Here is a 12,073-nt window from a genome sequence, read left to right on the forward strand (position 1 = left end):
AAAGAGGAAAGCAAGAGCAGGGACAGTAATTGTAACATATAATGTATGTAGCAAAACCGACAAGAATATGAGAAGATAAAAGTGACATATAGCTGCACAATATACAGCTGGCATTGCACAGCCTCTGGCCCTGTTCTAACAGCACTTCCACAATTCAGGAGCTGTAAAGCTTTGACTGCCTACCTAATGCAACTTGTACATCACTTCTGCTTTTACTTTTGGAAGAGGTGTGTGAGAGATCAGTGCTGCTAGGGCAGGGCAGGGGCTGCTGAGTTACAGGGTCACCTTTGCTAGGGCACAAAGCACTTTGTTCCTCCTATGATGTGCTGCCTGTACAGCTATAACTCCCATCTCTGCTTTTTCACTGCTGTTCTTCAGACAAATGTTTTTCTATGAAACTTCATTAACAAAGATTGCTTGGTGGATCCATAAATGCCTCTCACCAAATAAGCGATACATAAAATGAAATCCTACTTGATTTGAATTAATTGGTAGTTTCTGGATTTATCTTTTTCTGTTTATCCTGTCATAGACCAGCAGGATCTATACCAAGTCAAAATCAGGCCTCCTGTTGCATTCTGCCAACAGCTTTCAACAATATCAAACATTACTGACAGCTGGAATGTACAAGGGTCTCAACATTGGGTATAGGATCCTAAGCAGCATCTTACTCTGTTCCTTTGCCCATACATTTCTTAGGATCAAGGCTTAATTAATCTGTTACCTGCACAGTGAGCTTTTGGTAGAAAATGTATTTTGTAGGTATGTATCACTAAACTTTTGCACTAACACAGTAAAGTGATGTAACCTGACCATAAACATCTTGAGCATCTCCAGTGACAGCACTGCTGGTCACTCACCTATCAGTACTCATTTTTCAAACTCCACATACAGGACAGAAGTAGAACTTTTTCCTATCTTGTCCATTTTGCATTCCTAATTCCCATCTTTCCATTTTCAGGATGCTATTTTTTGCTAATACCTGTGAAAACCGCTCTTTCTAGAAACGCCTCTCTATGCAATTATGGCATCTCTCCACAAGTGCTGTCAAATCATGTTAACTACTTACTCCAGAAGAAATTGGAAATGACCAGGTGCTTGCTGGGGCAGAGATGAACATGGAGTCATAACAGTTTCTCATCACAGATAAGAAATTCATTCAATATTAAAAACAGATGAGGAAGCCAGAAAAAGTTTTGAGAATTTAAACCATTTTGAAAAGTAGAAGTAATTAAAGCCTGTAATTTTCAGCCAATTGAAAAGGAGTGCTTTGATGTGGAGATTACCTATAATCTGCAGCTGAAACTAAGACCCTTGTGTTTTGCACTTATTTTATCAGAAAATTTAGAAAACCTCTCTGCATATAAATTTCTCCCACTAAATTTGTTTAAATTGATGGGACTGATGTAGCACAAACAGTGCAAGGCTAAAATACATATCAATTTAGTTTGATGCTGTCATACAGCTCTGACTTTAAATTCTAAAGAGAGCTCATTTTGGAATTGTGGTATGTTTTAGTAAAACAAACACATATCCATTTGGGTCTTAAAAAATACCTGAGGCCTGCAGAATCTGTCCTCTGGGATATGAAGCAAAGGAAATAATCCCTTCCCTTGATTCACCAGCTGTGCTCCCATCACTGCAGTGTGTGATGCTGCTGCCTTCCCTGGCTGCCAGGGCACAAAGCTGACCAGGGCTCGGCCTTTCCAGCAGAGCAGCTCTCTTGCCAGTTTCTCCCTTTGCCTCCCACTTCTGGTCCAGTAGAAGTGCCAGTACTGCTGGCCATAAATTGGAAATTACCACTCTTAGAACTCAGTGCTACTAAAGATAGAATAATTTTGCTGCTTGATTAAGTTTTAAAATGACTTTTCCCCTTTTGAATAGCATTTATAGTTTTAGTGCCCCAGAACAAGAGCTGGTCCTTTATCAAGAAACATCAAAACTTTGGGAAACCTTTCTGAATGGTTAGTAACATCAGTACTGCCAGTAAATTAAGCATGCCAAATAACAAAGGGAAGGCATTAAGATTTTTTTGTTTTTGAGAAGCATAGCACAGAATATGGGAAATATTGGGGGGGAAAAAAATAATCAGCTAGCAAATTTTCACTGTTTAGCCAATGTCTTGACAGTTTTGATACATTGAGGCAATAATCTGTAAAAAAGGGCTGGAAGATGAGGCTAGGAAATAGAATGGCACCTCTTAGACTGGCTAACTATTTCTGGATCAGTGCTTGCATCACCCTGCCTGCCAAAGAGGCTTCTGCATGCAAGAAGTCCAAAAAAACAGCCGAGCAGCAGTCAGACCAGGACTATATTTAGCTTAGAACACCTTGGATAGCAGCTAAAGGAATAGTAAAATATTCGGGAAATAGCTGTGAGATGGGAAAACTGCATTACATATATTTCCAGAGCAAGAACCTGCCTTGGCTTTCAGTGTGGAAGCTTACATTTGTCAAAGAGAAACCTCCTCCTTCCATACCTCCTCCTGTTCTGAGGCAAGAGGGCAGGGTGGTTGCTGTCCCACACTCTCCCCCAGGCTTATCTACTTCTTTTGGGGGTTTAGGAATCATAATCCTGAAGTGAGGGGAGGGAGGGAGGGGAAACAGGACAGAGGCAGACAAGACCGAAGGCACAGTACACATGCTGTTTTACCCCAACATCCTGCTTCCAGCTTGACCTGCTCAGTGTTCTCCCTATGGGGAAATATCCCAGGACTGGGAGTTCCTCTCCCCTTTGTGAAGGGTGGGTGGGAGAGGGGCTTTCAGGTCAGCTGTTACACCTTTTATGGTAGTTTGGGTTTCTGAGTTTGTGTCTTGCTGTAGCATTTTGTTCTCCTCTTTTTTCTCTTTGAACCAGCTTTCCAGAAGCTGCTGCCAAACTAGACACAGATACCAGGAACTTCAATCTAGTGTCTTGAAAATACTGGATGTGTCTTAGCTATTCTCCCTCCGCTTAGTTCTGCCTACAGCCCAAGATGTCACTAGTCCCAGATACACACAAAAAAGACCCAGGATCTTTTCCTCCCTCTGCCCCCAAAGCAACTTCATACCTGATCAATACAGGCACATTCCAGTACCAGGAGACAAGAATATGGTATTCCTCTAGAGGCATCAGTCATTCCTTCAGCCGTCTGCTGTCAGCCACAGCAGCAGAGGATGGAATGTTCCCCATCTGCCGTACCAACAAGCACCAAGGTTCTGATCAAGCACTGCCTGTGCAGCTTGTCCTGCTGCACTGGGCTGGGTGACCACTCGTACTCTTAGGACAACCACCTACACCCACCTGAGAAAAGCTAAAACCACAACACAACGGGAGAGAAATGCCATGCTGGGAACACAGGGTGGGAAGTTCCTGCAGGATCGCAGGAAGAGGTCACATAGCACAGATGCTTTACAGTTCAAGCAATCAAGAGACCAGGAAAGGAAAGGAGGCAAAAGAGAGGGCAAGCCCTGAAAAGGCTCACCTATCAGCAGTTTATACCTCCTCTTCAAATTTCAGCATTTTCAGAATCCATTTCAGCAAGGCTTTTCATTTTTCTCCATGCTGCCAACGGCTTTAGCTATAGCAAACTTCTGCCTTGGGGGAGGCACGTTCATATTGAAACCATGGCATTCTCTCTCAGGTCAGGTAGGCCCTTATTTCCTGCCTCTGCAGAGTACAGGCTGCTCAGAGCACGGGAACTGGCACTACTCATGTGAAGACAGGGGCCAAGGCCCAGAAACTCCACAGATGACAGACCTACCTCCATCAGGGGCCAGAAGAGAGGGCACAATTGTTACAAGCACCTGGAACACCAGTCTCTGCCCTCAGGCACCCACCTTCTCATCAGCCCGGTAAGGGAAAGGAGATAGAAGAACATAAAACACACAGTTGAGGGGAAAGAAGGAAGAATCTGGACAATTCACTTATGCAAGCAGTCTGCATATGGAAATTTGAGTATCTGATTAAGTTTGGCAGTGAGCATGGGGGACTTCACATATGATGGGAATTAATTCTTGTGCACCTTCCAAGAGAACATGAAGAACAACCGTAACTAATTCATGTCAGATAGGATGCTAAAGTGTTCCCTAAACAAGATATTTTGGTAAAAAGCCAACATCTAACAACAACAACAATATTGCACAAGTTCAGTAGGAGCTATCAGTGCCTGTATGGCCCTTTCATCTGTTATTTTTTTGCTGCTCTTGTTAACACAGAAGGACATGAAACTCATCCAAAACAGTAAGTGGTCCTGTTACCTAAAAACCAGTTCAACTTACCATGCTAAAAAAAGCATCCATTTTAAAAGATAAGACTTTTGACTGCACCTTTTATTATACCTTATAAAGGTATACAAAGCAGTGCAGTACTATAATGACCACATACACCCATGGATTGATTTTAGTGGGCTTTTCCCTTAATCCAAAATTCTTGAAAAGGAGAAATCCTTAAGATCTTGCACCACCCCTCCACTCATTGTGAACTACTCTTAGATATATATATATTTGTTTGCAGGACAGTATTGCAATCATGCAAAATGTGACTTCAGTTTATTTGTAATTTACTACCTTTACCTTTTAAGCCAGACTGCTCTTCTAATATACTAAAAGCTGCCCTTGGTAGGAAAAAAGTGTCACCCAAAAGGGTTTCATTCACTTTTCAGGCAAACTAAAACCTTACTCTGCGCTCAAAATGACAGCCAGAACACATCACCACAGGTACTTGTTTTTTCCTTCCTTTTTTAAGAGGCACCAACTTATTTTCCCACTGAAACAGTTACACAAACAGTTACACTATCAAATCTGAAAGCTCCTCAAAATTTCCAAGTCAATGAAAGCCAGATTCTAGAGGGAGACAACATGGGTAAAAAAAGTATCAATACACATGATATTTTAATACAAAATATTAGCTTTTTTCTTTTTTTTTTTACACAAGTCAGTTTTTTTAAAATATAGAACCTTAAAAAAAATGAACAAATTGCTATCCACACACTATAAACACTTGTTTGTGCTCAGTTTGATCAAGTTATCAGAACAATTTAAACACCAGTCCATAGTTTAAACACTGCCTTGAAGTTGGATGCAAACTATGCCGCACTGCGCGCTACCATTATTGTATGTACAGGGTGAAGCGCCTTCGGTCGGGTTTAATACGGTAATAGAAAACTGTTCAGTTATCAGGTTCTTTGTGCAAGGATTTCACATTCTACTCATGCTCACGACAGGTCTGTATTACATTTCAGTGGCACTGGTCTGAGCAAGCACAGGTAATTCTGTGAATGTTCACCAGAAGAATGTCCGTTACATGTTCTGGAAGCACGAGTTCTTCAGCTGGATAAAAGAAAACTTGTTAGTTTAGGGGAAATAACTAGCCTGATTAGTCAGAATTTAACAATTTCTAAGCACTGAAAGGAATTTTGATTTCTCAAAGTTGAATGAAAGTAATTAACTATCACATTTTCATAAAGATTACCTATGTAGCAGGTACATCTCAGGAATATTTGTAATTGCCCGGTTTTTGAACGCATAGAAAGGAAAAAATTTCCCCTCAAAGTTGGAGGTCATAAAAGGACTTGTTTTAGTAGTAAATCATCCACAAGTTGCAGTTGTTAGCCAAGTAGATTTAGGATGATTTACTTGCATTACAGTAATTTACACAATTGAACTTTAGGCATACAGTACAAAACTATGAACAAAAAGGTGAAGCAAACTTTTTTATTTATATTCAGGTAAAAACATTAACCTGATGAAGTAAATTATTGCAGATTTGAGAAATCAGCACATAAAACAGTTGGACAGAGCATTGCTTACAGGTGCTTTATCTGTGTCAAAAGACAAAGGCTGAACTGCTTGTTCCAAGCTAGCACTGGGGGAAAAGAAAAAAAGAAAAAAAACCCCTACAAAATTAGCCAGGAACTTAGATCAAGAACAGGAAAACTGTTTACTCAAACAGGGAATGAAACGACTAATTTGTCTTTTAAAAAACTTTACATCAATTGGAAATGCTCTGGGCCTTACCACAATACACGCTGGCCAGCCCAAGCTGTTGGACTTCAACTACATGAAAGAAATAATTCTTCCTGGCCTCCTGTGGGAGGCTTTTGCTGCCTGAATCACTGTGTAAACAGCTCTGGAGCACTCTGGTATCGACTGTCGCCATTATATCCTACCACTACAGTAAAACTATGCTATAAGAAAGGTTCTATCTAGTTACAAAGGCTGAATTATATTGACAATATATATTTGATTTCAGTAAAATTTAAATTATCTTAATCAGAGAAAGAGGCATGGAGCAGTTAAATGCCCACGCTAACCAAAACATAACAATTGTTGAATGTTGCACACAAAAAGAACCAAGTGAATTGCACATCAGACAATACATGAGGATGGGTAAAATTAGAGGCAGGTGAGGGTACACAGAACTAGTCTACTAAACTAGATTCGTCAAATACATGGTGTATTTTAATTTCTGTACTTATGTACAAAAGTTGTCTTTGGAGGAAAAACTTCAGACTTAGCTAGATGGATACACACAGCCCAGTATTAAACTGCACAGCGACATTTATTGTTCCAGCCTGGAAAAACATCCCTTTTTAAATTTCACACAGCAAAGCAAGTTAAAAACTTCACTCATCAAATAAATGATAATTTAAACAAGAACTTGCTAAAGAAACCTTGTCACAACAACTTTTAGGGCCTGATCACTTTAAGTCCATAGGGGCTTTTAATGAATATCAACCAAGTGTCTTTGCTTATAATCTGCAAGCCGTTTTTCTACAACAAGAAGGCGTAACACGTTTCCTTGACTCAGGTGATATATTTAGAAAAGAATCATGAGTTTCTCTTTTGCTGTAACAGGCAGACATTGCATTTTTCATTGTGATCAGGAAAGATGGAATGACTGCTGCCCTTCTCTTGCAGCTATCAAGAGTTTTTCACGCATTATCTCAATAGTTGAATAGTCCGGCAATTTGAGATAGTTCACACAAGTCATTACTGAGGGTAAGAAATCATCAGGATTCTCTGTGGACTCAAATGTCTTCCGTACAATCGTCAGGGGAGGATTCAAACTTCGAAAACCTAGTAAATAGAAAAGACATTCAGAATAAGGCTGCTCCTCCTGAACACCCACAGCTGACTGCAGACATGCCCAGTGACAGAAGCACGTATCGCATAGATGACTTCCTGGACATCTTCAGAAGTTCAGAATATAACTTTATAAAGCTGCACAACAAGCTAAAGATATCTCAAATCCTGCCTGCAGATTCGTCTTACAAGATTAATTTAAAATACAGGAATAAGCTGCATGGATCTCCCTTTAATTGTGTTCTGTATGTGAAAAATTCTATTCCAACCAATATTTAAGTTTGTTGGCTTCACGCAACTTTTTAACAGCAATCTTCTATGACTCTAGTACCTGATTGTTCTTACTTCAGCTATCATTTCTATACTCCTAACACACAATTGTGTCTACACCATGTCTCCACAGAAGAGCTCCCAAAATATATTAAGAAAAAAAGAAAAATCAAGTCTTTCCCCCAGATCCCAAAGAATGTAAATACTGAAACAGATGCATGAATTCTTTTTTGACCTGCAAAGCATTCAGCTGAGAATACAGTAAAATGTGTATTCTACAGTAGTCCCTAGCAAAGACAGTACATTCCTCTGTTTACTGCACTCTTACCTAAATGCTGAAATTCAAGAGGGGGAGAAAATTAAGTAGGATTAATACTAACCTCAGTATTGGCTCCTTTCTAGAAAGGAGACTATTGTTTTCAGGTTACAACACATCATATTGTTGCCATAATTTAATGCACCTCAAGCCAAAAAATACAGTATTAGGAGCTTTCAGTTTTATTTAAATTTGAACTCTTTTGCCCTCTGACAGATTTTCTGGCAACAGTTTAAACCTGGATAGTCAACTGCAGGAAATGTCATGAGATTAACACAAAGGTTATGAGAATTATACCTGACTGCCCAGCCACTTCTTAAATTAGAAATGGGAAACCAGTATGAACCTCTCAAATACCCAAGTTAAGGAATTTCTTCCTATACTGAAGTACACATCTTATTCAGAAATAGATCAGTAACAGCAATTTCATGCACAGCAATATGCAATAAGGAAAACCTACCTCCTACAGGCAGTCTGGGGCTGCCTGTCACAAACTGAAGAAACAGTCTTTGCTGCTCACTATCAAAACTACTGAGAATTTCAAAGAGATACTTCACTGCTCGACTGAGGAGGGAAAAGAACCAAAAGAATATTATTTTGTTTATAATTAAAATAATTGCATCAGATTCATATTCAGCACAGTATGAACATTTTCAAATCTATGTCATATAATTCCTTTAGCTTGAATAACCATGTATGAAGATTATTTCAAGAAAGTATTCTCTACTGGTTTTTTTTTTGTTTGTTTAACAAGACCAACATGATATTACCTGTCATGCGTGTAACCGTGATCAGGCCTGCAACATTCCATTAAAGTCTTTGCATCCCAAGTGTCTGTCTTGCTGCCACACAAGAGCTGCTCCAACTGTAAAATTAAACAACAAGGAGTAAATGTTCCTCTTTGCCTTGCAAAGCATCAGGAACACAGGAGTACAACAATGGAACAATGTGTTAGCCAAGCCTAAGTGTGCTTCAATGTTTGTTCTTAAAGTCAGAGGTCTGAGTTTATAAAGGTAAAAAAACCCCTCTAAGTACAGTCTTCAAACAGGCTCCCTCAAAGAAGAATAAAATATTCTCTCTTCTCGTCCAGAGAACCATAATTGTGACTCAATTCAGTCCACTTAAGAGTGTTGAGAATTTTACAAGGAAGTTGATATGGTGGTGGTGAGACTAAAGCAAGACCAACTATCCTTATTCTTTACCCTGTCATCTGAATCTCTTCTTACAGCTGAAGCTTTGCTAAAGAGCTGACTACTTGTTTTATTGTTCTAATAGAGGATCCAGGTAGTGTCCACAACTATCTACAGCTATTCAGAGGTACTGCAATACAAGGAATTAGGGTACCCATACTCCATAGAGTAATGAAGTATTAAAACATACATAAATTAAATAAAAGCACTAAATTAAAACATAAATAAAAGCACTTCTCAGAAAAGCTGGATACACACATTTTAAAGAACATGGAGCTGTTCATAATAAAAGCATTAAATAAGTGACTACTGAACAGAGATATCTTTACGAGTTAAGTGTAGAATTTCAAGGACACTCAGTTTCACTAACTTGCACCAGAAATGCAATGTCAAGACTGTCACAAATGCCCTGCACCCAGGTTAAGGCTGCCCACACATGCAGATAAAGGTTATAAAAGTGGCAGCAAAAACACTTTCACCAACCTCCTCAGGATAGAAGTACTGAAGATGACTAAGGGGGAACACCGACTCAAATCCATCTCTGAAGGAGTCAAACTGTCTGGCAACACCTTCATTTAGTGCCCAGAATATAACCAACTGCAGGGAAAGAAAAAAACAAAAATGAAAAAACCCATTTGAACAAAGGAAGCAAGCAGTGATCACTACTGTACAAAGTACAACTGCAGAAGCCAAACTCCAGCAGCCCAGCCATATGCTCACTGGAGATGCCACAGGGTGCACATTGATTCATGGAGCTGCTCTACAGCATTGCCTCATTCTGCCTTCATTCATCATTTACATTACCCTTAACATGAACTTTTGCAGAATTTAAACAACTTATTTGCCTTTGTTTTTAACAAAACAAACAGAACTCTGAATAGCTAGTTAAACTGAACCTATTTAACAGAATAACTTAAAGTAAATCTGAACATTTATCTTTAGAAGCCTTACCTAGGTGCTCTCTCTCTACACCTCTTAAAATGCAGCACCTGAAGCAGAAATCCATAGGGCATGATTTGGCAATATTATCTTAATTTCCCCTATGGAAATATATGGGTCCCTATTCTAATACTAAGTTTTAAAAAAGCAACTCTAGCATGTTTGATATATTAAGTAGCTTATTCTTATTATAAGAATACATAGGAACAAAAGCAGTAACTTCATTTCAAGTTACTGGAATATGGTTAAGAATCATGATGATAAAGACAGTAACACACTAATCTATGCCTTTTGAGCATAATTTTTCTGTTTTGTTTTGGTTTTCTATCTGTAGTTACCCCCTCAGCATTAAAATAACTTCCGAAGTGGACAGCACATACTGAAACAACAATCAGTGGGGGGAAGGAAGGTCATATGACACAAATGAGACCAGAGTTCTTTTAAATAAAACTCCTGCAGCCACAGGAGTTTTATTTAAAAGTATTTCTCCACAAAATTAAGCTATTTTACAGAGCAGATTGCAGACCAAGTTCAGATTCTTTTGTCAGTCAGAGCTATTACTGATTACACTTGCCCTGGATATCCTCAACCACAGCAGGAAACAAGGGCTGGTCGTAAAGGATGTGCTGTCAACATAGAACTACTAGTTCAAAATGTGTTAAAAGCTCTGGCCTGTGGTGCTGATTAAAGTCATCAATGGATGCATCTGAACAGGATTAAAGAGTTCACAGATCCTTCTGGAGTCCTGAAGCAAGTATGTCACCCTATCTCAATAACTGAAGAGTTACTGCTTCCAGAAAGCTCTCAAGATACAAAAGCTCATTAGGATCTGCTGATAAGTTTTCCAATAGAAGAGTCAGGCATTGAATTTCATGTGAGATACATGGCACTACTTCCACAAACCAGTTCTAATACTGAAGAGAAAGGAAGCAAGCACCAGCAGCACAAAAAACTCTTCTACAACACAGACTAGTCGATGGCTATTCTAACAGCAGAGCTGCTTACCTACAACTGTGATTAGTTTTTATGATCAAGAGCATGTGGCATAATTAAGCTGCACTATATTCTTGCAGATTCAAAGAGAAGATCCAATTGCTAGACAAAAATCTACACTACTGAAACTTTTTGTTCACAAATTTAGAACAAGCAAGGTGGCCTCTTTATAATACAGAGGAGAAGAGGGGGAAAAAAAGGCAAAAAAAAAATAGAGAATAAAGTCTTTCACTATACAGGTAATTGAAACAGTTCTACTTTCTGATAAAGGCAGCTCCTGTGGGAACAGTCCTTGGGCAGAAAACAGGGAGGTAGAGGGAAGAGTGACATGATGGCAGAAGAGGCATGAAAAGCAACATTAGGATATTCCAGCTTTATAAACTACCTTTCATATTAATCCTCACACAAGATTTTAATGAAAATGACATGTTCTAGAGCAGGGCAGCTGACCCACAGGATGCTATACAGGCCAGCTGATCAATCAAATATAGTTTCTAAAATGCAATTCACTGTATTTGTGATGGAGAGCACACTAATTTTCCCTCTGGAATACTTTCTATTTCTTTCACATCAACTCTATAAAGCCATAAAGACAAAGATAAGAAAAACTGCACAGAGATCCTTTAAGAAAATAAAAGTTCCAAAAGTTTTTAGGAGGAGGAAAGTTTTCTGTTGTAATTTTCTTTTCCTTTACAAAGACAGAAGCCTTCAACAGGACAACTACAGGACATCTGAGCCATCTGTAAGCCTTTCTCAGTGCATCAGATATCTGATACAAGTTACTTTGGGAAGAAAAAAAAAAAAAAGACTGCAAACTATGGAAATCAGTCTGGAATGCTTGAATGTAACATTACTCAGTAAATGGAGACAGCAAATTCTGTTTCTAATAAACTGTGGAAGTTGGTATTGCTCCTCTGTTAGGTCTGCAAAGAGCTTTAAATCCAAATATATTTAATTCTGTAAGTGATTCTTGACTAGCAGAATTTACTTTTAACAAATAAACACATGAGTAGTGGATGGGTAACAGTTTGGAACTATAAGGTAAATAGAAACTGCTCAATATTCACTTGTAAGGATTACAGAAGAGCTTTGCAAAATTTCTCAGCTGATAGGAATTGACATGACCCTTATTTGAATTGTTTCTACCAAAACATCAGATGTGTTTCTTATCAGTCCTTCAAAACTTAACAGTCCTCAGAGTGAAACTGGCAGCACGCTAACCTGTCAGGAAATGTATTATTTAGTAATTGGAATACAGTGATCCTCCCCTCCATCCCACTCACAACTTCATGTGATAATAC

The 12,073-nt window shown here is 38.9% G+C and overlaps 1 protein-coding gene across 10 annotated transcripts in view; it reads right to left on the minus strand.

Annotated features, from left to right (window-relative positions):
• Positions 1-5,679: 5,679 nt before the first annotated feature.
• TRIP12 (thyroid hormone receptor interactor 12) overlaps positions 5,680-12,073 on the minus strand; it is a 78,018-nt gene continuing 71,624 nt past the window's right edge. For all 10 annotated transcript variants that reach the window (XM_059855336.1, XM_059855342.1, XM_059855341.1 and 7 more), the window contains 4 exons: positions 9,324-9,437; positions 8,421-8,515; positions 8,111-8,214; positions 5,680-7,058 (listed from right to left, as the gene is read on the minus strand). In XM_059855336.1, the coding sequence (XP_059711319.1) occupies positions 6,862-7,058; positions 8,111-8,214; positions 8,421-8,515; positions 9,324-9,437 (510 nt within the window). In that variant the 3' untranslated portion in view covers positions 5,680-6,861. The remainder of the gene's footprint in view (positions 7,059-8,110; positions 8,215-8,420; positions 8,516-9,323; positions 9,438-12,073) is intronic.

The sequence above is a fragment of the Haemorhous mexicanus genome, chromosome 10 (assembly GCF_027477595.1).
Source record: "Haemorhous mexicanus isolate bHaeMex1 chromosome 10, bHaeMex1.pri, whole genome shotgun sequence".
Taxonomy (NCBI): Eukaryota; Metazoa; Chordata; class Aves; order Passeriformes; family Fringillidae; genus Haemorhous; species Haemorhous mexicanus.